The 25,167-nt window shown below is 41.6% G+C and overlaps 2 protein-coding genes across 4 annotated transcripts in view; one reads left to right on the top strand and one right to left on the bottom strand.

Annotated features, from left to right (window-relative positions):
- Positions 1–16,516, bottom strand: part of WASF1 (WASP family member 1) — a 103,442-nt gene extending 86,926 nt beyond the window's left edge. For all 3 annotated transcript variants that reach the window (XM_049818263.1, XM_049818262.1, XM_049818260.1), the window contains exon 1: positions 16,303–16,516. The gene's annotated coding sequence lies outside the window, so the exon portion shown is untranslated. The remainder of the gene's footprint in view (positions 1–16,302) is intronic.
- Positions 16,517–17,249: 733 nt separating this feature from the next.
- The window catches only part of CDC40 (cell division cycle 40), a 42,493-nt gene continuing 34,575 nt past the window's right edge, over positions 17,250–25,167 (top strand). Inside the window, exon 1 of the mRNA XM_049817680.1 lies at positions 17,250–17,741. Coding sequence (XP_049673637.1) covers positions 17,250–17,741 — 492 coding nt within the window. The remainder of the gene's footprint in view (positions 17,742–25,167) is intronic.

Raw genomic sequence — 25,167 nt, 5'->3', positions numbered from 1 at the left:
TACAATGAAAGCACAAGCAAAAGTTTTTAACAGTTACTGCAAAGTTTTGTTTAGAAAGGTATTTTTGCAAGTCCTATGTTTTCAGTCCAAGGATCTGCAGGGTGAAAATAAAAGCCATGTTCATATGGAGACTTAGAATAGATTGTGTAAACAGCATACGGATAGAGAGCCTGAGAACTTGCCATCAAAATTCAACAGCTCCAGCACAAGAGCAGCCTTGGTCTTACCAAAGTGATAACAAGGATGACAAAGAAGTTGTGTCCCTTGCTCGTTATCAAATGCATTGAGTTCGTTAAAAACTTCTCTCCTGAGCAAGCTTTACGTAGCATAATGTAAAAGCAACACCCTCCCCAAAAAATCCCCACATGTCTAAGAGTTGTTAATAATTTAAAACAAAAAAAATGTTTTATTTTTTAATATGTGACATAACGAATTCAAAATTCCAACAGTAAATTTCACCTTCTCTTCATATCCCTAGTTCTTTAAATTATAGTATTTGTTACAAATAAAATGTTTCTTGTCTTTACATTCTAGAATTTACTGGTCAAAATACAACTCCTTTGCTATCCTCTTGATCTTGCTACAAATTTCTAGCTTTCAGTTTAAAATCCAACTGCTAATAAATGCCATTCTTTGCTTCGGTCCATAATGATGAACTCCTGCTTACGAAAATAAGCACAATGTAACACATCTTATTAGCACTCCTACCTTTAAAATTTTCAAAAAAGTGATAAGCCTTACAACTAAAATAACGATGAAAAGAAAATTATGTGTTACAATTTACAGCAATTAGATTTAAAAAAATTCCAAACAATATCTTTAATTTACAACTCATTATTTAGGCTGTTAAAATGATTAAGCCTTCCACATACATTAAGGTGACCTGCCAATGTAAATAAGCATAGCTTGACACCTGCTGTAAGAGTTTGTAATACATTTACTCACCTAGCCTTGTGTACAAAATCTACACATTAAAACAAGTCCTGCATGTCATCACTCTGCTTTATCATGCAGAGAAGACTTACATCCACAAGAAGAGAACAAAGCATTTTAGTTACCAGTTCACATAGCAAGGAATGAAAAGGCAAGAACTGTGAACAGTAATTTTCCACAACTGAGGCTGTTGTCTCTTGCTCTAACTAGATACAACCTCAGCAAGTAAAACACTGCAATTTTGTAGAAGAGAGAAGAGAATGGTGAGATGAGAAAAAAAAAATCAGAAGATAAATGAAATGCTTGTTTGTAGTGTTCATCTGACACAAAAAACAGACAAGGACAGTATAATATAGCAACAATATCTACTAAGAAGAGTTTAAGTTACTGTTTGCTTACATTTTTTATCTAAAAGATCAAAAAGCAGAAATCAACATTTTGCCAATGTCTGCTAAAACATGCTGTAAAGTTACATCAATTTTTATTGTTTGGAGGAGAGTTATTTTTAGAAGAATCTAGAATAACTGTATTTAGGCTTGAGTTAAATTAGCCTGTTCACATTGCACGCTACTTCTTAATACTTGTGACAGTAGCTGTTGTCTTCCTTTTATGGCCACCTTCAAAAAAATCCCATTAAGAAAACTACACTCTTGAGATCAGAGAGTAGAGCTTTAGAAGTTGTTTAACGGCCAAGTGAATGCAACTACTATCCCAAGCAGTAATGTGTATTGCAGAGGTCGGCCAAGGCTGAAGTGAAATGTTCATTTCAATTAGTTTCTAATACCTGAAGTTCAAAATGTTCTGACAAAGAGTAACTTACGAATTCCATGAAATATCCATTATATACATGTCACAACAGAACATTAAAGTGACTGAAGGTTCTTCTGCTCTTAAAATCAGCAGTCACACAACATCTGCAGAGATCTCTTTCTCCATGACAGCAGCTGTTATTCTGAGGGGCTTTTAACGTTGGACTGAAGCATACTGTAAGGGGTGACCCCTTACAGATAAGGCTCTCTCTGGGGCCATTTTGGGTAGGTGTGACAGACCATGGACGGCAAAGCTCTGAGGTGAGAAGAAAGGCATTAGCCAGCATTCTCTCCAAGGGAAGGTCATCACTGCCCTTTAGAAGAGCAATGGTTTTATGTACCTTCCTTTCTCCACCGAGAACAGACAGTGAACCTATTGCCTCTTTCCATTCCTCATTCTCAGCTGTGTTCTGTGGGTATGCACAGAGGTACAACAGAGCAGGGATAGACAAACCAAGCTGCTGTTTCTCAAAACACAGTAAACAAGCTCAGCAGCTTCAAGGAAAAAGTTTTGAAAACTGCCAGTTTAAGAAGTTCTATTTACATTCTTATTAGCTACCTTACGGTAGTGGAAGTTTGCAGCACACCACCAGATTCAGGGAGAAGAGATTAAGGATATCAGGCACTGAAAAAGGTGGAAGAACACCGATAGGTGTTAATTTTTCTGCTCAAAATTTCTCTGTTGCCTATAGGAATAGATCACCTTTATAAATTCATGCTCCATTGCAATAAAAAAAGCTGATAGTAAATCAGCACTTCTGGAGATGCCATATTTAGAAAATTGAGAGGAAAATGGCATGACTTTAAACCTCACACACCCAGGAAAGAACATGATCTTTCTAAGACTAGAGTTTGGGTGAGGGAGAGAAGTTTGTAATCACACATGAAACATGATTCCGCATTCTAGCAATTCTTCTTTCCCTACCAAACAATGATATGACAGTGACCAGTCAGCTTCATTTTTATTGTCTGTCCCCAAACAGCATTCAAGATCACTGATAGGCTGTAAAACAAACTTAAATTACCCAAAATGCATCTAACAACTTTGCTTCAATCAATACTGAAATAATGGAAGGAGGGGAGGTATTAAAAAAAAACAAAACAAAACAAAAACAAAAAACCACCAGTGTTTATTTTCAGGCATACTTCATTTTTCTAAGAAATGCACTGAGAAAGGGACACTATGACTCCATTTCCACAGATAGAAGCATGTCAGCTTTCATTTAAAAGATACATTTTTTTTCAGTACTGCATAGACAGCTTTATTCTCACACAAAAAAACCCCAACTTGCTTCTATTTACATGTTGTGGCAAGCAACTTTGCATTATATACCATTCAGTCAAATCTGATCATACCATTAAACCTTAAATCTAATAAAACATTTATGGTACGTCTACCTGGACAGCTGAAGACAGCTATCCATTAAGGTGTCTGGAAATGAGCCAGCACTGCCTCGGCCCCATCCTATGCCCATGGCAGTATGGACTGCCTTTCAGAGAAGAATTCTCACTTAAGCTTCTAGACTATCCACATACAGTATGATGTGGAAAGGGTATAATCTAGAAATCTATGGATGACAGCAAAGACAGGTGAATTTTATATTCCACTGTTTTCTAGATTTCATCTGTCAGATTTAAACCTATAGGCAAGCTTCTTTATCCACTAAAGATGAACACAGCTGTTTACATTCATTCCTTCAAAGAATGAAGCAGATGTCCTCATTTTCCCTTACAAAATGTGGCCAGGAGGGAGGGTGCCCATCTTTGATATTAGGTCTGTCCCCTACAAAGCGGAAGCATCTTCCTTGGCTTTCTCGGAGTTCAAAAGCATACTTCCTACTGCTCATGGGAGAGAATATGTATATTGAAGATAAACTATAGGCAAACACAAATCAGAAAACTATTCACCTTCCCTTTGCAGTTGTTCCACTAACCACAAAACAATTCAAGATTCACAATAGCAGAAAAAGAGCAAGCATTACTGTATGACTTAGCGGTTAAGACAGACAATACATCCTCCAGACAGCCTTTCTGTATTTCATTTAATAACTTTCTAAAACTCTCTGTTACTACAACCAAAAAAAAGTTACAAACTCAGAACACAGACAACATCCTTAAAAACTGAATAAAGAAGAAATATATGTTCTCAAGAAGTTTGACAGTGTTATTTTCATTTTATTTGTTAGAAAAAAAGTAGGTAGATACTAAACAGGACAAAACATCAAGGACTGAGTTGCCTGACAATTTTTAGCCACAGTCCAAAGCAGCAAGCGGTTGACACCTTTTTTAAACGGTAAGGTCCACCACCAGTAACATTCAGTTGCAGTAGCCTGATTAAAGCCTAGCAATCCACCACCTTCTTCTTGAAAAACAAGATCCCTGAAGTTTGTGTTTTCTATCCCAGTCTCATATACTGGACTCACCGTATCTCAACTAGCACTTAAACAAGGCCAAACCACTTTCTCTCTCCTTTCATTTTCAGGCATGTTACATGGAAGAGATGAGAACATACCCAAGTCTCAACCAAGCTGACAGGCATTAATTTCACTCTGCAACTTTCTGACAAAAATCCAAGCTGCAGCAGAGGGAATGAAACACACTGTGTATGAAACAGGACAAAAATTATTATTTTCTATTAATACTTGACAAATTATAGCTATTTTACTGAAAGTATAAATTCTAAACTTACTGAGCTTTTAGGTTAGTTTTCATACTTGATAAGGGAAACTTCCTAACTGTTTACTGAGAAGTAAAGTATCTTCTTTAATATTGCTGGTTGTACTAAAGATTCACTACATTAATTTTTCCAAAGCCAATCAAACTTACCAAAAATTATTTTCCCATATAATACATACTAGTTACCTAAGATTTTTGAGTACTGGTTTCTGAATCTTTAGGAAAGTCTGAAAGTGGTATCCCAAAAGAACACTAAAATTATTAAGGAGGAGTCCTGTACCATGATCTAATTCTGATTTCATCAACAAAAGACAACTTGTCATATATTTGACACATGAAAATCGAAGAAGAAATGACAGTGTATGTAGGGGGAAAATTGTTAAAGGCCGTGCTTTTCTAAACAGGTTTTCATGTTGACATTCTTCAAAATACACTTCCATAATAAGCTCAATATGCTAAAAATAAATGCAGTTTCAAGAAAAATTGAAACTCAAGACTTTGCAAGAGTATGACTCAAATTTGTACTTTTGATGTAAAAAGTTTGGAACACAAGTGGTTGGTTTATAGAAGAGTTAAACAACGTAATACACACTTAGATCCATTTACTCCTTGTTTATCCATGGTACGGTAGTATTAATGCTAGTTCTGATGATGAGCTTTACAATGCGCAAGCACGTTCACTGAAAATAAGTTTGGGCTCGTATTGGCCTCAGACCAGAGTCAAACTGGATGTCATTCACTCACCTGCCCAACTCACGCACTAGCTAACTATATTTAATAGACAAATTTCTCTCCCTAGCTGCACAAAACCAAACAGTATTAGCAATACTTTTACTTTCTAAATATGTAATAATTACAATTTATTTAATTTTTACTATAAACTTTCACTATCTTTGGAAAACAAGTGATTTTGAAACACTCGATTGTAATTACACCTATGCAACAAACCCCACAGCATTTGTGACAAAGGAAAAATGATTACATATCAGTAATTACCATCATTTTGTCCAATTAAATCTAGAAATTAATTTACAATTTTATAGTTTTTAAATAGACCTGCATGTCACTTATTAAATCTTATCTCCAGAGCTTGCATAATTCTACCCCAAATTAACACATGCATTACAGTGAGACTACCAGGTACCAGTCATAAATTTTCATTAAGAAAATTAGGACAAAATCCCACCAATCTGAACAACAACATGATTATTATATTTATATTAAAATGCTTCATTGTCTGTTTTAGGCATCCTAAAATACCTGAACTTTTTAAAGGGCTATAACTCTGTGCACAGAACATGAATTTTCTTTCTACAAGACTCCAGATATTTCAACATTCCTGCAGTCTTACAGACATAAGGTCCTGATACAATATATATTTTTCTGAAGTGTATCTTTCAAAGCAAAGTACTGTTCCCAAGTACAGGTGAATCAGGCTTCTCCAGAATACTTTTAACAATGTCTGAAGGGTTTCTCATGTTCCAACATGAATTCAAAACCATCTGTCATTTTGCCTGCAACTTAAGCTTAGAGGTAGCCAAGTACTCTAAAAATAAGGCTAAAAGATGCATCTTGGTATCTAAACGGACATTAGTGTCTTGAAAATTAACATAAACTGCTAACCTGCAAAATGGTATATAGGCAAGTTGCAAGGCAGAAAAAACATATGAAAAGCCTCATGTTGCAAGTCAGACTGTTGAGAAAGGTGGGAAACCAAGATTAAAAACTCTTACAGTGCATGTTTGAAAGTGTTGCAACGCAAGCTTATGAATTCCTGAAAAAGGAGGCATAAAACAGGTAGAGAAGAATTTGTCCCTTCAGAGTCTTTCTCGGCCTTCTAGACAGTCACTATCAAGCAGAGTCCTTAGTTCTCTCTAGCTAACATGCTTCAGAACAAAAACTGACCAACAACCAGAACAGTAAATCAACATCCAACAATTTTTATGACTGCATCATACAGTTCTTACGGTTTTCTTTCCTAGCTGTCTCCATTTTAAAATCATATCCTTACCTCTTTCCTTAATAAAATTAATCTTTTTCCTAAAAAGATTCTTTCTCTAATGATACGGGTTTCAAAGGAAAAATGACTAACTATGAGTAAAGAAGCTCATTATAATCAAGGATGGACTAGAATACGTACAACAAGCATATGGTTTGGGATTCTGAAAAAATGAAACATTTGCTTTCTTACCACATAAAAAGGACTGGATACTACATTTGTGCTCTAAAATCAGCTTTGGTAGCCAGTGCCCCATACGCAAGCACTAAGCTAGGGGAAAGTGCTTACATTTCTGAAAATACTCAGACACAGAAGATGACCCATTTAGATTGTTTCTATAGACAAATGGCTTTGCTTTTCAATGTATTCCCAGGCACAATGAAAGATAGAATTAAGGGACTATTTTACGTGACAGGGCAAGAGTCTGAAAGTATTCAAAGTAGCAAGGATTTTTCTCTACCAATACGTTATTCTACATGAAACCTCTTACCAAGTATCACTTCAGGACAACAGTAACTATTAAGTGGCTATTTCCCATGGGAACTCTCTAATGTCTAGGCAGAGAGCATGTTCAGTTGCTGTCAGAAGTTCAGTTAATAAAATTTTTAGGCCGCTAAAGTACATACATACATCAAGATGTCCAACCATTGGGCCACACTGATCCACCACAAGAAGGTCATTCCAAGCATAACATGCTATGCTGTATTAAATCAACAGACACTCACAGGTATGGTCCACAGGTTTCCAGAGAATAATCTTTTGGTGACACTGATCAGGTCTCTAATGAATACACAGATAGTAAACTTGTGAGGAACCTAGAGTTTACTAGAAGACAGCCTATAAACATATTAGTGCTTCAAGAATCTGTCAAACATAGTAGATCTTAAGAACCAATCCCATCTACCTCAATTGCAATAGAGAGTTTGGTATACAAAGGCATCAGGTAAGGCCTGAGGAGCCATAAGAGTTCCTCTTCCCCTTCAATGTAGTATCACTACTATAACATTTTTTCATGAACACTGCCAGTATTTGTAAAGATTTGAGTAATGAAGCCCCACTCTGAATTCTCCTGCAGATCAGACAGATGAGGAATACAAATCTGTCCAGAGCTTAAAGATATGTACATGAGTCATCCTGGAATAAAATAATATGTTTATTAGCAGAGTAGCCACAGGTATGGGACAGAGGTCCAATTCTCCTCCAATGAGAAAAAACAGTAAGAACAAAAATCTTTCTGTTTGTTAATAAAACATTTTCTCCTTTCCCAGACAAATAACTAATTTTTTTTATAGTCAGAAGTAGAATGGATAAAAGTCTAGCTAGATGGGCTAGCCACAGATAATCCCCATATCTGATTTCCATTACTGGAAACATCATAGCTGGTAGAAAGTATGTTCTTTTTTGGACTGAACTGTACAGAACCTCTCCCTGTATCATGTAACTTGCTGAAGGTAGATTTACTTGAAGTTCACTCCCATGGGAAATGAAAACTGTTAACTTCTTTGTAACTCAGATTTATTTTGTTTTTAATAGACCACTCATGCTAGCTAGACCCACAGAATGCATTCCGTTGTCTTGCCTGGGGATGCAGACAGTATTGTTTCAAGTGGGTAGCCACATCTGAAGTTTCCAGAGCAGAACAGTCTTGAATCTTCAAGACTAAGGAATAACATCAGTTCGTTCTGTACATGAATGATATGCATATGTATTCTGCCATATAATGCCATTCTTCAGCTGCAATGTAGATCCCTGCAACACCAAATACTTCTATCATTTTTTATGTATTTTCAAAAGAGCAAATTCAAACCAGACTGCCATCAATGCCAGAAACTTTCATTACCACCTCCACAGCAGTCTAGGCCACCTATCACTTCTGAATTACTTGTAAGATATGTTTTCCTCCTGCTATGAAGATCATATGATCATAGCACCTTTGAGGTTGCCCAAAGCAGGATCAACTAGAGCAGGCTGCTCAGAGTATTAAGATGTAATAAATATCACTGTCTTGTATTACCAGCAGAGACTGACATTTGCCACAGGGGGTAGCTGGGAAGCACAGAAGTGAAATTTCCCTCCCCACAAATTACACAATTTTTGTAAAGGCCTTGCTCCTGAGGAGAGGCTTCCAAAGAAAGAGCACCTATGACAAACTCAGCTTGTATTTTTGGTTGTGTTCTCAAAAGTTTCACAACCGCACATGGAATCACAATTGGCAAAGTTTGTCAATCACGGCCTTCTCCTTTAATATCAACAAAAAAGCAGAACCAGCTGAGCGTAAAAGACCTCTCTAAGCACTTCTGCACACACATTCAGTGGCTAGTGGCTGAACAAGATTTAACAAGTTAAGCATTTCCTTTTTTAATGGAAAGCTGACTCTGCATGCCATTTTTACAAGAGCTGGTTGAACTACTTAAGTTCACACATATTATAAAGTTACAAATTACTTGTTATTTTCCTTTTCTTTTTTTTTTAATTACTTGAAGGCCTGTGCCAAAATTACTATAGAGGGTGCTGGTTTATCTTATGATAATGAGAATCTTTTGTGGAAAACCGCTCTCGGCTACCAACAATAGCTCTTCAATAGTGACCCTGCTTATCCGGTATAGCTGATCCGGCAGACAATTTATCTGAACCCACATTGCCATCCTGAATGTGCCTGAAGGTAAAAGATTCTGGACCCTCAAACCATGAATAGTATCACATTGTAGAAATAATAGCTGACAACTTTGATTTTGGCCACTTCATAGCCATAGCTTTTGGCCTCTCCATAGCCGTTGCTTTAGAGGTGGCAACTGGGTGCTGCTGGACAAGCAGCTGTAATACAGTATTTAGCATAAGTACTACCAGTGAAGTACCTCAGTGTCAATCACTCTTTCAATTTTCCATAACCTATACATCTATTATGTGGAGCCGATAGTAAAGAAAAGAGTTAATCTGAAAGAAGACCCCACCCCCAGAAAGGACCCTCATGTTCCTTTGCCATACACCTTCACTATAAGTTTGCTGGATTGGCCTAAGATGGCTTCTCTTCAAACATCAATTTTCATCCATGGTTTGTGTTTGGACTGGCCATCCTCATGCTACAAGCCATTTCCATATTCAACATATTGGTGTAAGAGTTTCTTTCATTATCCCTCTGATTTGGACTGTTCCATTTTGCGTAAAACAGTTCATTACATCAAACAGCCAGAAAATTACTCCAAAGACCAGAAATTACAAAATTCACTTCAGCTATAGAAGACTGAGAATACCTCACTCCAATTGATATTTGAGCTATTTGAGCAGTCATCTCTGATTAGAAAGAGCAAAGTTTGAATTATTGGTTTGAAGCAAATAAAGCAAGGAGTTTAAGCTGGTTTTGTTATTTAAGAGAAAAACTCTAACACTGAGTGACAGATAGACAGATACATACTTACATACATATGGAGAGAATTACAGGTGTATTGCGTGGAAGCAGGGAAAAATTCTCAATTCACCTCTCCTTGCAAAAAAGTATGGCTTCAATAAATTGTCTTTCACTGAATGCAGCTTTTTTCTTTTACATCTGCTATTGGAGAGCATAAATTCACATCTATTTTATATCTTCCTACTCCTCACTTGTTTGATCTGCACTTCATTTCCTTGGGTAAATAACTCCAATCTTTTCAATCTCTTGAAAAACTCTGCCATATCCTTCATATCAAACTCTCTACAATACTGTGATTTATCTTTTTTAAACTAATTGACAGTTAAGAACACACTTTGAATAGCAGATAAGAATTAAGGATTTTGTATAGAATGGCACTTCCTTCTCTACGCTTTTTTCCCCACTTCTGATTACAACTATAAATTGGGTAATGATACCTCAGCAAATTGCAATGATGCCCAAATTTTCTTGTTATATTAATAGTGTTAATTTAAGAACTTCTGAGACATAAAAATGGTATCATATTTTATGCCTCCAAAACAGCTTTGCATACACCAACAGTTTTACTTGTCATCCTGCTGTCCTTTCACACAGCTTGCTTAGTATTTCTGAATCTGACTAAACAGTTTTGAATCCTCAGTAAATACTGCTACTTTATAAATTAAATTCTACAGATGATTAATAGAAAATATTGAACAGCGCCTGATTTAAGACAAAATGTTAAGCTTCCTATAACTTAACATTTATTTCTGTTATTTTCTCTCAGATACTTTTGTGACCCATGAAAATATTTTACCTCTCAGATCATGGCTTCTTTATTTAATAGCCTGGTGTGCAGAACGTCCAATTACATCTTTAAAAAGTATATGTAAATTAGAACTATATTAAAATTTAATCTAGTATGCTATTACTGCAATCAAAAACCCTAGTAGATTAGTGAGGCACCATTGTCTTTGCAGAAGCAGTACTAACTACACTAATAATACTAGTTAATATTATGGAGTCTACCATCAGTCTTTGTTGTCATCATATACCTCTATCTACAGGCAGTTGCCACTGTAAGGGATGAGAACTACCTGTGCATGTTTTTTCTTTAAGAGCACCCAACAATTTTCAGACCTATTTCCTACGCAAACAAAGTTTATGAGATCACTTGCAGAGTATTTGTTGGAAGCTCTCCTTCAGTAACTTAAAATCTATTGACCAATTTCTACCAAACTGGAGTCAAGTACATTGAGGTTCTCCAAATTTGTGAAAACAAGCCAGATAGAGAACAGAGACTCTATTAATACTGCCAGTAAATGAATGCAGCTTACCACAGAGCAGGAAAAAAGGGAAAAAACAGTACAAATGCCCTAGCTATAAGAAATGCTTCAACAGAATTTAATGCCTTTTGTTAGATGCCAAAAAAACTCACCTGGCTTTAGAATAGATTCCTGTTTTCTAATAAGTTTTAAGTGTCAGACAGTTATGGCATTCATAATAATCTACTTCTCTATGGAGTCTACTGTCAGAAGACTATATTCAGGTCGCAAGCATAGCATCTAAGTCAATCAACAGCAAGGTATCAAGTCATTGAAAACTATCCATTATTTCTGCTATCCATTAAGTGTTTTGTTAAAATGTAACTACCTTCATTATTCTGCAGTTCTTTGTGTGTATAAGGTAATTTATTACACCAACACACTAGCATAAGTAAGCTAGCATTCAATTTAGCTTCCCACACCCCAAAAATATAGACACCTAAATTAATTAATATATTTTTAGAAATGTATACACTTTTGATGACATTTTCTATCCTTTTAATGATTAAAAAGACATTTTTCAGAGAATTAAGAAATGCAATATTAAAGATATGAGACTTTCCAATTATGCTAATTTAGTTTATTTTCCTGGAAGCCTGTAATTAATGTTTTGCTGCCTCTCTGATACATTCTTTGTTCAACTTCTGTTACAAGATGCAGGTCACAGCACCACATAAGCACTCGAGTAGTTCAAAGAGGCTACACAGCTTCTGACCTCTAGGGAGGAGGTGACTCTGCAAAAAAAATTGTTTGCAAAGTCATCTGAAATAAATATGACAATCTAAGTTGTTCCAGTCTCATCCCATTTCTTTTTTTTCTTTGAAACCATGTGTTCTGGTTTCAGCTGGGACAGAGTTAATTTTCTTTCTAGTGCTATGTTTTGGATTCAGTATGAGAAGAATGTTGATAACACACTGATGTTTTCAGTTGTCGCCAATAGTGTTTAGACTAAGTCAAGGATTTTTCAGCTTCTCCTGCCCAGCCAGCAAGAAGGCTGGAGGGACACAAGAAGTTGGGAGGGGACACAGCCAGGACAGCTGACCCAAACTGGCCAAAGGGGTATTCCATACCATTATGATATCACTCCCAGTATACAAACTGGGGGGAGTTGGCCAGGGCAGGTGGATCGTTGCTCAGGACCTAGCTGAGCATTGGTCAGCGAGTGGTGAGCAACTGCATTGTGCATCACTTGTTCTGTATATTCCAACTCTTTTATTATTATTATTATTGTCATTTTATTATTGTTGTTACTATCATTCCTCCTTTCTGTCCTATTAAACTGTTCTTATCTCAGTCCATGAGTTTTACTTTTTTTTCCCCCAATTCTCTCCCCTATCCTACTGGATGCATGGGGGAAGTAAGCGAGTGGCTGCGTGGTGCCTAGTTTCTGGCTGGGGTTAAACCACGACACCATGTCTTGTAAACATGAAATATATAGCCTGTAACCTGCGTCAGACGACCTCAAGATCCCTCCCAAGAAAGTTAAGAGACTGATTCACAGATGTACTGGAACACAGAACTCCTATTGCAATCTGGCGCCTTGATATCTTTGAGAATCCGGGACATAGTCCAAAAAAACAAAACTGGAAAAGAGGTATTATCACCCTTGCAGCAGTCAGAGGCTCCAAGGTGGCAGAAAAAGCAGAGCATGAGTTATAAAAGGTGCTTCACTCTCCACACAATTAAATTAAATAGAGTACATTAAGATGCATCAGACACACAGGCAGAATGTTATAAAAAGGCCCAATCCGAATGCAGTAACAGTAACCTGATAAGACTTCCATCATGACACCTTTTCTCAGCAGCCAAAAGCATAGGAACAAAGGAAAAAAACCTTGTTTTCTTTCAAACTCTGCATTTCCCACAGACAATAGAGCCTCATATTTTAGTTCAATCCTCTGTCTGATAAGTATCTGGTGCTTTTTTTTCCCCTTCCCTCCAAACTGCAGACTTACAGATCTTGGTGGATGAGAAGTGAGTGTATATGCAAGTGGGTTGATAGTAGTTTAAGAGTGTTAAAAGAAATATATATAGAAAAAATAAAGCAAGCGGGATTATATGCATCATCTTCTGTGGGGAAGAAAAACCAACAGAAAACACAGGGTATGAGATAAAGCACATCCATCAGGGAAAGCAACAAAAAACAACTATGAAAGAGCAAGTAAAGGGAAAAAAAGTAGTATAAAATACATTAGAAGCACAGGGAAACAGATTTCATTATCTACTATAGGGAAGAAAAGACTGTTATGAAGGAAAAATTGTGAAATGTTGAGTTAAAACTTAATATATTTTACCCCAGCTTTTTAAGGAAATTAGTCACATGCAGGAAGTGTTTGGGGGGAGAGGGGGTGTCCCCCACTTGGAAACTAGCTGGGTGAATTCAATCAAATTTAACAGAAAGGTAGAGGTGTCAAAGATAATTGCCTAAGAAAATGCTAAGTTCATGAAATCAAGATGCTATGAGTGTCCTGGCCAAGGGAAAGGCTGCAGTACACCTTAAGACCTTATTAGACATTAAATGATCTACAATAGAATGAGACTATAAATGTTTCAAATGGGGCGGGGGGGGGGGGGGGGGAGAGAATCCATTAGAGCTTGCAGTCATCTGTGATATTTAAAAAAAAAAAAGGGAGGGGGGGGGGAGTAAGAAGCCAGGTTTCCACTGCTCAAGGAACTACTTCTTAAAAAAACTTCTTCCTCTCTCACCTGGGGAAAAAAGGAAGACATGGTAATACTTGGTATAGTATTCACTATCGGGTATAGTAACAGACAGGTGCCAAAAGGCCCTTTTTATATGCAAAAGTGCTGTACAAAGCAGGACATTTTTATCTTCCTTTGGAGAAATCAAAGCAAGAGAGGCAAAGTGACTGCAAGGAAAAACAGCAGTGGAAAAGCTGGATGGAAAGAAAAGCCAAGTAACCCAAATCACCTTCCACCCACTACTCCAGTCTGCCTTCAGAACCAGCAGCATCCAACGCACAACATAATACATTCTCTGGAACCTGATTAAATCAGAACATACTTACACCATACAATAATCAGTCAGAAGCCTTTTTTTTTAAAAAAAAAAAAAGCTGTATCACACTCTTGATTTGTTTTACACAGATCAACCCCTTCTTGAATTCACAAATATGCAGTTAATAGCCACTATGTGTAAACATATTATCTCAACACAAATGATGAGCAGCAACTCCTCGGCTTTTTCAATAAAACCAGATTTTAGATAACCACATATATTATCCATCTACCCTTTTAAAGCATAGTCAAGTCAGTATTTCATATTCAAAAATGGCATCTGCATGCTTGCTAAAAATTAATCTCTGCTACAAATTAAGGAAAGAGAAACTTCAGACAGTGTTCCACTGGATACCTTCTCGCGTGCTTGCTTATATATTAGCCTGATAGTACCAGAGAGGCAACTAATTTAAACCAGTGAATGATTTTCACGGGTTCTACAATGAAAGCATCTAGAATCCCAGATGACTGAATTTCGCTGGCAAGCAATCTAGGATGCTTGGACAGAACGAAGGTGAGCACACTTAAAGCCAACTACCAAAGCTTTGTCAATTAAATGTTTCCGATTTAAGGACAACAAAGCAGAATTATTTCAATTGTTTTCAACACAATTCTCCAGATAAAATACCACAGACTCGTTGCACAAATAGATCTGGAAATATTTCACTTTTCAGGAAGCGCACCTTTCAACTTCAGACAACACCCAGCATCTGCACGTCAAGAGAAAAAGGAATGCAGTCATACGGAAACAGTTAACAATTACAGACAATAAACAAATCTACTGCAGTGAAAGATCCACTTTTGATATTAACAAGCAGTGATTCACATGAAGCGTCATATAGCTTTCCTTACTTATCGATTCATCACCCATACATTTAAAAGTCAACTCATTACCATATGAAACGCTAGTTAAACGGGGTACATTTCAGCTGTTGGAGATGCAAACAAAAGAAAGGTCTCAGTGTTGAAAATGTGGGACTTTTACCTAAAATCCTGTTTCTAGCATACAAAGAAGAGGCACGTCCACGTTTAATAAAGCAGACCGAATAATGCAGCACCTCGCTCCACTCCACGCTGTGAACACTTCCTATCTGTCCTTAGGTTTATTCTATTGTTTTGGGTTTTTTTCCAAAAAGAATCCAAGTTATATCTTCCCAAGCCAAGGTACTCGTTTAACACCGTGACTGCCGAAAAGGGTGGAAAACCAAACCGGAGCATTTAATCTGGTTAAATGCCACCGTGTCGCAATTAGATGTCACTGTACGTTCACTTCAATTCCGAAAGCACATGCAGCATGAAAGGAAGTCACGGCGATGTACCGCTCCAGGTGCAAGCGCACGCAACGCATACACCCGGCGTTAAAGCGAGCCCTTCGGCGCTCTTGTACTTTCTCCCTATTCCGCCCGCGACTGAGGCGGGCGCAGGGAAAGCCGTTCTGCCGGCCGCAGAAGTTGGAACCCACGTCCTTCTCCCGCTCCCGGCCGGCCGCGATCCCCAAGCCAGCCTAACAATGGTAGCAGTGTTCCGGCGGCCCGATCCGCCGCCGCCGCCCGCGTCGAATCCCCCGCCGCCCGTCCCCACCCCTGCCCTCCCCGAGCCCCCCGCCGACCCCGCCGAGGGGAGCGCCCCTCACCTCAGCCCGGCCCCGCCGCCGGCCGCCGCTCGCACCTGGCGGCGGCTGACGTCACCCCCGCCCGGGCCGCCTGCCCGCTGACCCCGCTCCCGCGCGGCCCCACCTTCCCCCGCCGGGCGATCCCCCCGCCGCCGCCGCCTCGCCGGCTACGGGCACACGGGGCGGCGAGGAGAGGGAGAGGGAAGCGCCGAGCTCCGCCACGAGTGCGGCCCCCCTCCCCTCCTCCGCCTCACAACACGCCCCCTCCTCTCGCTGCTGGCGGGGGGCGGCGGGGGAACGCTCGCTCCCTCCCTCCCTCCCTCCCTCCCGTCGCCGCCGCCGCTCCCCTCACGGTCGCGGACAAAGGGGAGGGGGCCAACACCTGGCGGCCGACGGTCCCTTTGTGGGGCGGGCACGTCTCGCAGCGCCGGGGAAGGGGAGAGGGGGGTAGCGGGCTCGGTCAGCGTCCGCCCCGGGGAGGAGGGGGGGAGGGGGTCCCTGAGGGAAGAAGGGTGCGGGGGTCGTGGTGGTGGGGAGGGGGCACTTACTGGCCGGCCCGGCTGCCGTCCGCCGCCTCCCCCTCTCGCCTCACACCTTCACGCCGCTCAGCCTCAGCCCCTCCCTCCTCCTCCTCCTCCTCCGCCGCCGCCGCTCAGCCTCGCGCTGCCCCCGCGGCCGTTGGGAACTTCAAACGGCGCCTGCCATTCCGCGCGCGCCGCGGCCGGCCAGCCGACCGACCGACCGACCGGCGGCTCGGGGTGGGGGGGGTGGGGGTGTGAGGGGGAGGGAGGCGGCGGGGGCGCGTGCGGCCCCGGCGGCGGCGCGGAGCTTCCCCCGAAGGCTTCACAATAGACACAGGACAGCGCGTGTGTGTGTGTGTGTGCGCGGGGGAGGAGGGGCCTCTACCCGGCGCGCCGAGGCGGGAGGGAGGGAGAGCTGTTTACCCGGCGGCCGGACCCGGCCCCCCAACTCCGGCGACGTGAGGGAGGCTGAGGCGAGCCCACCCGCCTTCCACACCCCCCACCCCGCGGGCGGCAGGTGGTACAGTCCGACCCGCCGGTTCCCACTCCCTAGCCATTGTGACGTGCCCGAAGCCGGCTGCTGGCGGCCAATCAGCGGGAAGGGGCGGGGCTCCCCGCCGCACAGCCCGTCCCCCCCGGGCTGACCGGGCCGTGGGCGGCGGGAGCCGGGGGTGAGTCCCGGCCTCCCCGGTTGCGCAGCGACCGGCTCCGCCGCCGCCTCTCTGAGAGATGGCGAAAACCCTTTGTGTGCGGGAGGAGGCGCCCGCCCGCCCTCTCTGTTGAGCGTTTTCCCCTGCCGTTAAGCGCCGGGGACGGACCGTGACGGGCGGGAGCCCGGCGCCCCCGTCATCGGTCCGCCGCGAGTTCCCCGGGAACGGGCCAGCGGAGAGTTCCCCCTGGCGCTCGTCTCCCCGGCGAGAACGGTGCCATAAAATTCCTCGGCTCCGGGCGGCAGGACGGCAACAGCCGCCGCCATGGCACCCGCGCCGCCGGGGCGGCCCGTGCCGCGTTGCATGCTGGACCTTGTAGTCCCTCGCGGGAGTCCTGAAAGGTTAAGCGCCAACAACTGCGCAAGGAGGCGACCCCCCCGGCCTCAAACGCCTGTATATCCCACAGAAGACCACAGTTTATCCTTTAAAGTATCAGCCGTTTTATTGAGCTACCTTGCAAAGCGCAGCCCCAACCCGCTCCCCCTGCGTGGGAAGGGGCACGGCGAGCTTCCGCGGAGCTGCCAGGACCCGCTCGTCCCGTCATCCCCCGCGCCAAAGATGTCGGCGGCGATCGCCGCGCTCGCCTCCTACGGCGGCTCCGACTCGGAGCCCGACTCGGAGCCCGAGGCCGAGGCCGGGGCCGGCTCCCAGGGCGCCGCCGTGCTCGCCAGCCGCGACGCCGTGCTGCACCTCCGCCCGCCGCCCGCCGCTCCCCCGGCCCTGGCCGTCGACGCGGCCCCGGAAGTGGCCGTGAAGGTAGGCGTCCCTCCGCCGCCCTGGGGGACCGGGGCCCGCGGCGCCCGCCCGCCGCTGTAGCCGCACCGTCGAGCCTCTAGCGCTGCGAACGGCTTCGGGGCAGCCCCGGGGCGGAAAGAACGGGGGTACCGGGGCGGGAGGGGGGACGTTGCCGCCGCCCGGCCTTGCCCTGCCCCGCGGGAGGGTCCCACTGCGGCCGTGGAGCTTTATTAAAGCGTATTATCTCTGTCTCAAAGCCGTGCCTTGCTTGGGCTTCCTCAGGTGCTCTTGTCTTCTGTTCCCCCGAGTTTAAGGTGGTTTTCCGTGCGGTTCGGTTTTGTGATTCCAGACGGGGGGGGAGGTGCTGGTTTGGTTCAGGGGTTTTAGTATAGGCAACTCATTTCTCATCGAAAGCAGGCGTCTCACCGCGGTGGCTGTCACTGGAGTAGCGTGTTGCTTCCAACTGTTCTGAAAAGTGTCCTACTTTGTGACAAAGAGGTGGACGTAATCTTTCACTTTGTTGCCATTAGTCAATTCATATGCTATCGCAACTGATCACATTTGCGTGTGTATGGTATATGTATTGACTAGATGCGCATTTTCTTATCCCTTAGACCCTTGGAAATATCTAACTTCTTGAATTGCAGCCTCTGGCAGGCTGTCTTGTACAGGCTTTGAAAGGAATGCTAATTAACATCTGTAATATCTTTTGAGTGTGAATGATGATAAGTAGCATTGGCTGGGCTCTTCGCCACTCTGAAGGCTGTAGCAACAGGTTTTCCCTTTGCCATGGCCAGCACAAAGGTTTATGCAGTTGCTTGGTGGCTGACATCAGGGAACTGATCTGAATTTAAAAAAAAAAAAAAAATTCTGGTGGAGTTATTTGTCCTTGAATCCATTCCTTGTTCTAGCTTGCAATGTACCTGCACAAATGCTTTGCTGGCACACTTAGACGCCCAGTGCCGGAGTAGGAACAAGCAGCTGGAGGAAAGAGCTAGGTGTCAGTCGCATGTTCAGTTCAAAGGTGTTCACCAGGCTGTGCCCTGAAAGGGGTATCCACCAGTACAACTAGGACTGTCTCTGTCACAGACGCTCTGCTAACCAAGATAAAAAGGAAGTGAGGGTTTTGAGTATCAAGATGTTTCATTAAAATGTTGTCTTAACATTCTAATTGGAGGTCATAGATGATGAGGTACATATAACTAAAAAGATCAATTACTTCAAGCTGAGGCTTTCTGAATACACAGCATACTGGAGCTTCTTTTAGCACCACAACTTTGTGGAGTAACAGATCATTTCCTTGTACAGTGATATCAGGCTTTCTTTTCAGACTTTTACGGTTTAAGAAAGAAGTGCTGGTTTCATAGACAAAATGCTCTCAACATCTTCTGTGTCTAGAAACGATGGCGTCCCACCAATCAGCAGTGAAAGCTTGCCAGTCACCCCTTCAGGAATTTACCCTAATTCTTTAAGATTAGAAAGTCCTTACTGAACAAATGTAAAAGACATGATGTTTGAGTGTAAGTCGCAAGAATTCTGTAAGTACAGGGTTGGAAAAACAGCAAGGTGAGTGAGAAGGAAGGCAGAGTTACAGTTCATTAGTATCACTTCACTTGTGCAAATGCTCTGTCATGAATAAGGATCAAGTACTCTTAAGTACATGGATATGTATTACACGAGGGACCAGCCATGGATAAGAAAAGATCGTTGTCCTGGTTTTGGCTGGGACAGAGTTAATTTTCTTTCTAGTGGCTGGTATAGTGCTATGTTTTGGATTCAGTATGAGAAGAATGTTGATCACACACTGATGTTTTCAGTTGTCGCCAATAGTGTTTAGACTAAGTCAAGGTTTTTTCAGCTTCTCCTGCCCAGCCAGCAAGAAGGCTGGAGGGACACAAGAAGTCGGGAGGAGACACAGCCAGGACAGCTGACCCAAACTGGCCAAAGGGGTATTCCATACCATTATGATATCACGCCCAGTATACAAACTGGGGGGAGTTGGCCAGGGCAGGTGGATCGTTGCTCAGGACCTAGCTGAGCATTGGTCAGCGAGTGGTGAGCAATTGCATTGTGCATCACTTGTTCTGTATATTCCAACTCTTTTTTTATTATTATTATTGTCATTTTATTATTGTTGTTATCATTCCTCCTTTCTGTCCTATTAAACTGCTCTTATCTCAGTCCATGAGTTTTACCTTTCTCCCCCCCCGCCCCGATTCTCTCCCCCATCCCACTGCGGGGGGGGAGGGGAAATGAGTGAGCAGCTGCGTGGTGCTTAGCTGCTGGCTGGGTTAAACCACAACAATGGTGGTAAGAAGGGAGGCTAGAAGGGTCATACGATAAATATAAACAACAGCTGCGCACAAGCGCATTTTTGGCAGTTCAGAATGTAAATCTTAAGTGGTTGGTGTTCTGCATCCTAGTTGCGATCATTGTACCTGTTTCTGGTTCAGGATTTTTACCTGTTAACTTGCACAGATATTTTGGGTTCCTCACTCTCTGTATTAGCAAGGCATAATTGTTAGCACACTCAGCTACAGCATTTGGGTTTTTTGTTGTTACTTGAATGTGCATATCAAATATAGCCCTAAGAACTTACTCCAAGATGTATTTCTTTATTCTACAGAAATCTGCTGAGTCCTTGCCTCAAAGTACATCATAGATATATAGAATCATATTTCTGTGAAAATAATTTTTCTATAATTGAAAACTGTACTAATGGTTTGTAACTGTGTTTTAAACATTTGAAGGGATGGCTTTTGTTGTACCCTTTTCTTACAGTCTGCTTATTAAAATAGGCCTGTTGCTGATCTTGATGTTAAATTACTCATAAAATATATAGCATTGAGTTATAATTATTGGTTACTTCAATCCAGTAATACTTCTACTTTCATTTTAAATTGGAAAGCTGACTTGGTGAAAGTCTACTACTCTTTTTAGCACCACTAAAGTGCTGAAAATGTTACAGTACCTGAGGGAAGACAACAGAGGAAGAAAGTGTGTGCTTCTGGTCCCTTCATCCAGAAAAGGTTACCGTATAACTGCAAAAGGTTATAAGAAGGGCAGTAGGGCTGAAGAAGGCTTCTTTGTGAGGAATTAATTGAGGAAGCCAAAACTGAAAAAGAGATGACTGAGGTGAAAAGTATGACAGGGACTTACAAAATCATTTAATGGCATGGGGAGGGGTTGAATACTCGCTGCCTCTTCCAGTACAGCAGTTATAAGCTAACTGGTAGGAGCTGGGTTCAAACAAACAAAAGGATGCAGTTTTTCACGCAACATGTATTTGGGCTATTCCCTTGCCAAGAAATATTGTGTATGCAAGAAGTTTACACTGTTACAAGGAGTCTGGACAAGTACTTGGAAGAGATCCATTGAAAGAAGAGGTGTCAGTAAATACACAGATTTCTTCAAGCTCACCAAATCTTATGACTTGAAAATATTTGGCTGTTGGGAGAGTGCAGAAGTAGTATCATGTACATTTGCACTGTTCTTACTCTCCCCTAGGTGTCAAGCTATCGTAAGGCTGATGTTTTCTTTTGTGGGGAGAGTGGATAGGTTAATCAAGGTATTTTCTTACTCCAAATACATTATCAGGTAGCTGGTAAGCATGACACTGTTGTTGATAAAGGCTGTTCCACAAAGGGAAGGGAGCCCACTTGTCCACAGCCAGGGCTGGGAAATGTCTTCCCTCTAGCAGTGGTCATCATGAGGGGCGGGACATATGGAATAGTTTTGTGGTGTCCTCAGCACTTGCACCATGAGAGTTGGAGGTTCAGTACTTCTACTTGTCCATTTCATCATGAGTGGACTTACATTCAGAGAAAAGTCAGATCCTGTGACTTCTGCACGGATTTGTTTCAATTCATTGACTTCTTGATGTAGATGCAGCTCTTCTCAACTTCCTGCTGGTAGTTGTGGGTTTTGTATGGAAAAAATAAAGTCCTGTTCAATTCATTGACTTCTTGATGTAGATGCAGCTCTTCTCAGCTTCCTGCTGGTAGTTGTGGGTTTTGTATGGAAAAAATAAAGTCCTGTTCTCCTTCTTGTCTCTAAGATACAGTAGGTTCCTCCACTCGTGGCAGAAGCAGATCTTCACAAAGCATAGCTCAACCATCCTGTCTGACTCCGTAGTAACTGCACTGGCTAAGCACGTGCCATCCTGGTGCTTTGTCACTGCTTCTGTGGATGTTTTTTGCCTTAATCAGCTTCATGATGAGATTTAAGGCAGTTAAAAGCAATAGTAGGTACGGCCTTTTTCACTCTGTGATGTCTCCTATAAGCCACACATGCGGCTTATCTCCCTTCTTCCCTCCCATACAGCAACACCAGTGCTTTCTGCTACTAGTCAGGCCTCATGCAGGCAGCGGTTCTTGTTGTCTGTTGCTCCAGCCTACTTTAAGGAGAAATAGAGCCCACCTGAAGTAAGGCCTTAGGCCTTTCTGCTCTGTAAGAGCATCTTGCTGCAGGATGGGTAGCTCCAGGACGGTTGTGTTGACTGCTTATTGTAGGGTATGAACCTATCAAGAACTTGAGGCACTAGGTATGAATTGGCTGTAGAGATGCCCTCCCCAGCATGGCAGTGCCCGTGATACTCGGCTAGGCAGGCTCTTCTCCTCTTGTGCTCTTAAAGCAATCAGTTTTGTGAACTGATTAACTACGGTTAACACCGCGAGAAGAAACCCAGAATATGTTTAAGTGATGGAAGTCTGATGGTCTAGAGCTCCTTTGCTGTTAGTTGTCCAGAAACTGGCTAAGTAAAGTGTGTTTGTTAGTGGTGGCTTTTATGTATGGAGTTAATTAGACTAATTAAGAACATAAACTGAAAAAGTCAAATATAGATCCTCATTTACTTGGTCCTTAACACCAGTGCATTATGAATGTTCGTTCAGTGTTTTAATAATGCTGGCTTTGATTTGAAAGTAGAGGCCAGCATGTGTTTCAAGTCTTATAATATAGCGGTTTCCTTTTTTCACTCTAAACTTCTTATTTTAGGATTCTAAGGTATATTTTGCTAGTCATTGCCAAAACCAATTGTAATTAATTTTCCTACAACTTCTACTGATATGAAAAAATCACCCTAAGATTGTTCAGGAAGTATTTACCTTCACTATTGAATTAAAAATGCCGAAGGAAGTTCAGGGAACTGCACATTCTGCGAAGAAATCACTTTTACAGGAAATGTTGTAGCTATAAGCTTTGCTTTTGGAGAGAACATTTACTGTTTGATCTCCATCAGCTCAGGGTGAGACTTGGATGGGGGCAGATTTTGTGATATTTATCTACAGTGTCTTGTTCACTGGTTTTGAGGAGAGGATACTCAACTGGGCTGAAATCAACTAGGCTGGCCTGGCCCAGTACAGGAGCTGGAGGGTTTGTGTTGTCTTTAATGTGGGAAGGAGTTGGACGTCTTGGGTCTAATTCTCTGTTGAATCTAGTTTACCTTTGGCACTATGCAGATGTCCAGAAAAATACTACTTCAGGGGAAGAAATAGACTTCAGTCACATTTCTTAATGTTCTTCAAAATCTAATCCTTGCCCAGCTATGGAGAGAGGAAAGATACAAAGTCAGTGAGACCATTCTGTAGCAGCGATGAACATCAGTGACTTGGGAGGTGTTATTTGTTAAGAATCTTTTGGCTTCTTTTAATATGGTGGGTTTTCCTGCTTTCTTTGACGCAAAATATCTTATAGAGAATAGATATTTAGAACTTGTCATGCTGCAACATGCTGGGAATCTAGCCTAGTTCAACAAAACCAGTTAACATATGCTTTTCTTGCAGGTTTATTTTTATTCTGTTGAAGTTAGTGGGATGGCCATTTACTGTTAAGAGTATACGAATGGGAAGAATGACTAAAAGCTGATAACAACCAAATCTTAATGTTGGGACTTCACTGTAAATGCCATTCATCTCTTGGTACTAAACCTGCAAATCTTTAGAATAATACTGTGTATTTGACAGCCCAAGTGGTTTATGCAAGTATTGGTAAGTGACAAGTCGCTTAAGCCTCTGGCTCATGGGATGGGGTCTTAATTTACCACGTTTTAGTTTAAAGGATAATTAAAACTAATTAAATCTTACACAAAGCAGCCTGCCCTTTTTAGCTATTTGGCTAATTAGTGATGAATTTACCTGAGGAGAGGGAACATTGTGGGTTTATTGTCTAAAATGTCCAGGAAAAAAAAAAAAAAAAAATCACAACTCTTTCCTTGCATGATATGAAATTGGAAAACTCTGACCTTTGCTTTGTTCTAACAAACTTTGTGTTTAGACAAACACTTGAGATTTAACTGTCAAATTCTTCTTCTAAATGCATAAACGGCTCTCATTAAACTTACTGGTGGCCATGTATCAGAACATTGGGGATTACAGAATTTGGCTGAAATTTAAAAATATTGTAGATTAAAAGGATTTTGAGTTGCCTTAACATAAACAACATTATATTCTCTCTAAGGAACCAAATTAGTATCCAGTGTTGCAGTCCACGCTGCAGCTTGTTTCTTTTATTTAAGGCTTTGCTTTGATGCCTATTACAGGGATTTGGCCTGTATTTAATTAAGAAATGTTTTTGTCTTGCATACACATAAAAGAAAACTTCTAGCAAGCTTTTTTTCAGATTTTTTTTTTTAACTATTGAACTATTTTGCATTCTATAAATCAAGTACTTTTCATAGATGGTAAGGAGTTTGGTGGTTTTTTTCCAAAGAAAAACAGGGCTGTGGCATGTTTAAAGAACCTGTAAGAAGGAAAGCTAATCTGATTTACTGTGTTTGTAGTCTAAAAATCCCTTTTATTTCCTGTGCTCTTTCCTATGTGGACTTTTAACTGGCCAAAGGGCCTTTATAGCAGGACTAAAGGAGAACACCTTGGCAGGAGCTAGACCTTCTGTGATCTTTAGGGAGTTACAGTGAAGCACTTGCTTGTCTACACTTAGCATCAAAAGCTTCTTTCTGTCTCCAGGTAGATTCCTTAGGAAATGCTAATACTCCAGAGTACAGCCCTGAGTGCCATTCCCCTGTGATAGCGTGATGCTGTGTTGTAGGATGAAAGAGGCAAAAGGAGAGCATTTAAGTATCAAAGAAATTTTTTTCCCTGATCAAATCATATCTGAACTGTAAATCAACCTGATACTGAAAGTAAGTAGGCATCACATCTATTTAAAAAAAAAAGCAAACAAAAAAACCCCAACCAACACACAAAGTAGTTCGGTGATAAGACATCATCTGCTTCTCTTTTGCCTTGCATCAGGAGTGATACCTGGTTCTGTCTGAAGAGACACTCATTTAACCTGTCTACCAAACTTCAGTGGATCTATAGACTGAGCAGTGTTGTCTGCCCCTTATTTCTACTAAGTTGCATAATCTGAATATTTTTTAGGCTGAATTAGGTTGTTCAATTTTTCTATACAGGTCATATTTTCTTACACCTCTGATCATTCTTGATTT

This window comes from Accipiter gentilis, chromosome 15 (assembly GCF_929443795.1).
Source record: "Accipiter gentilis chromosome 15, bAccGen1.1, whole genome shotgun sequence".
Lineage (NCBI taxonomy): Eukaryota > Metazoa > Chordata > Aves > Accipitriformes > Accipitridae > Astur > Astur gentilis.
The sequence above is the reverse complement of the archived record's forward strand: the minus strand, read 5'-3'. Positions and strand labels throughout refer to the sequence as shown.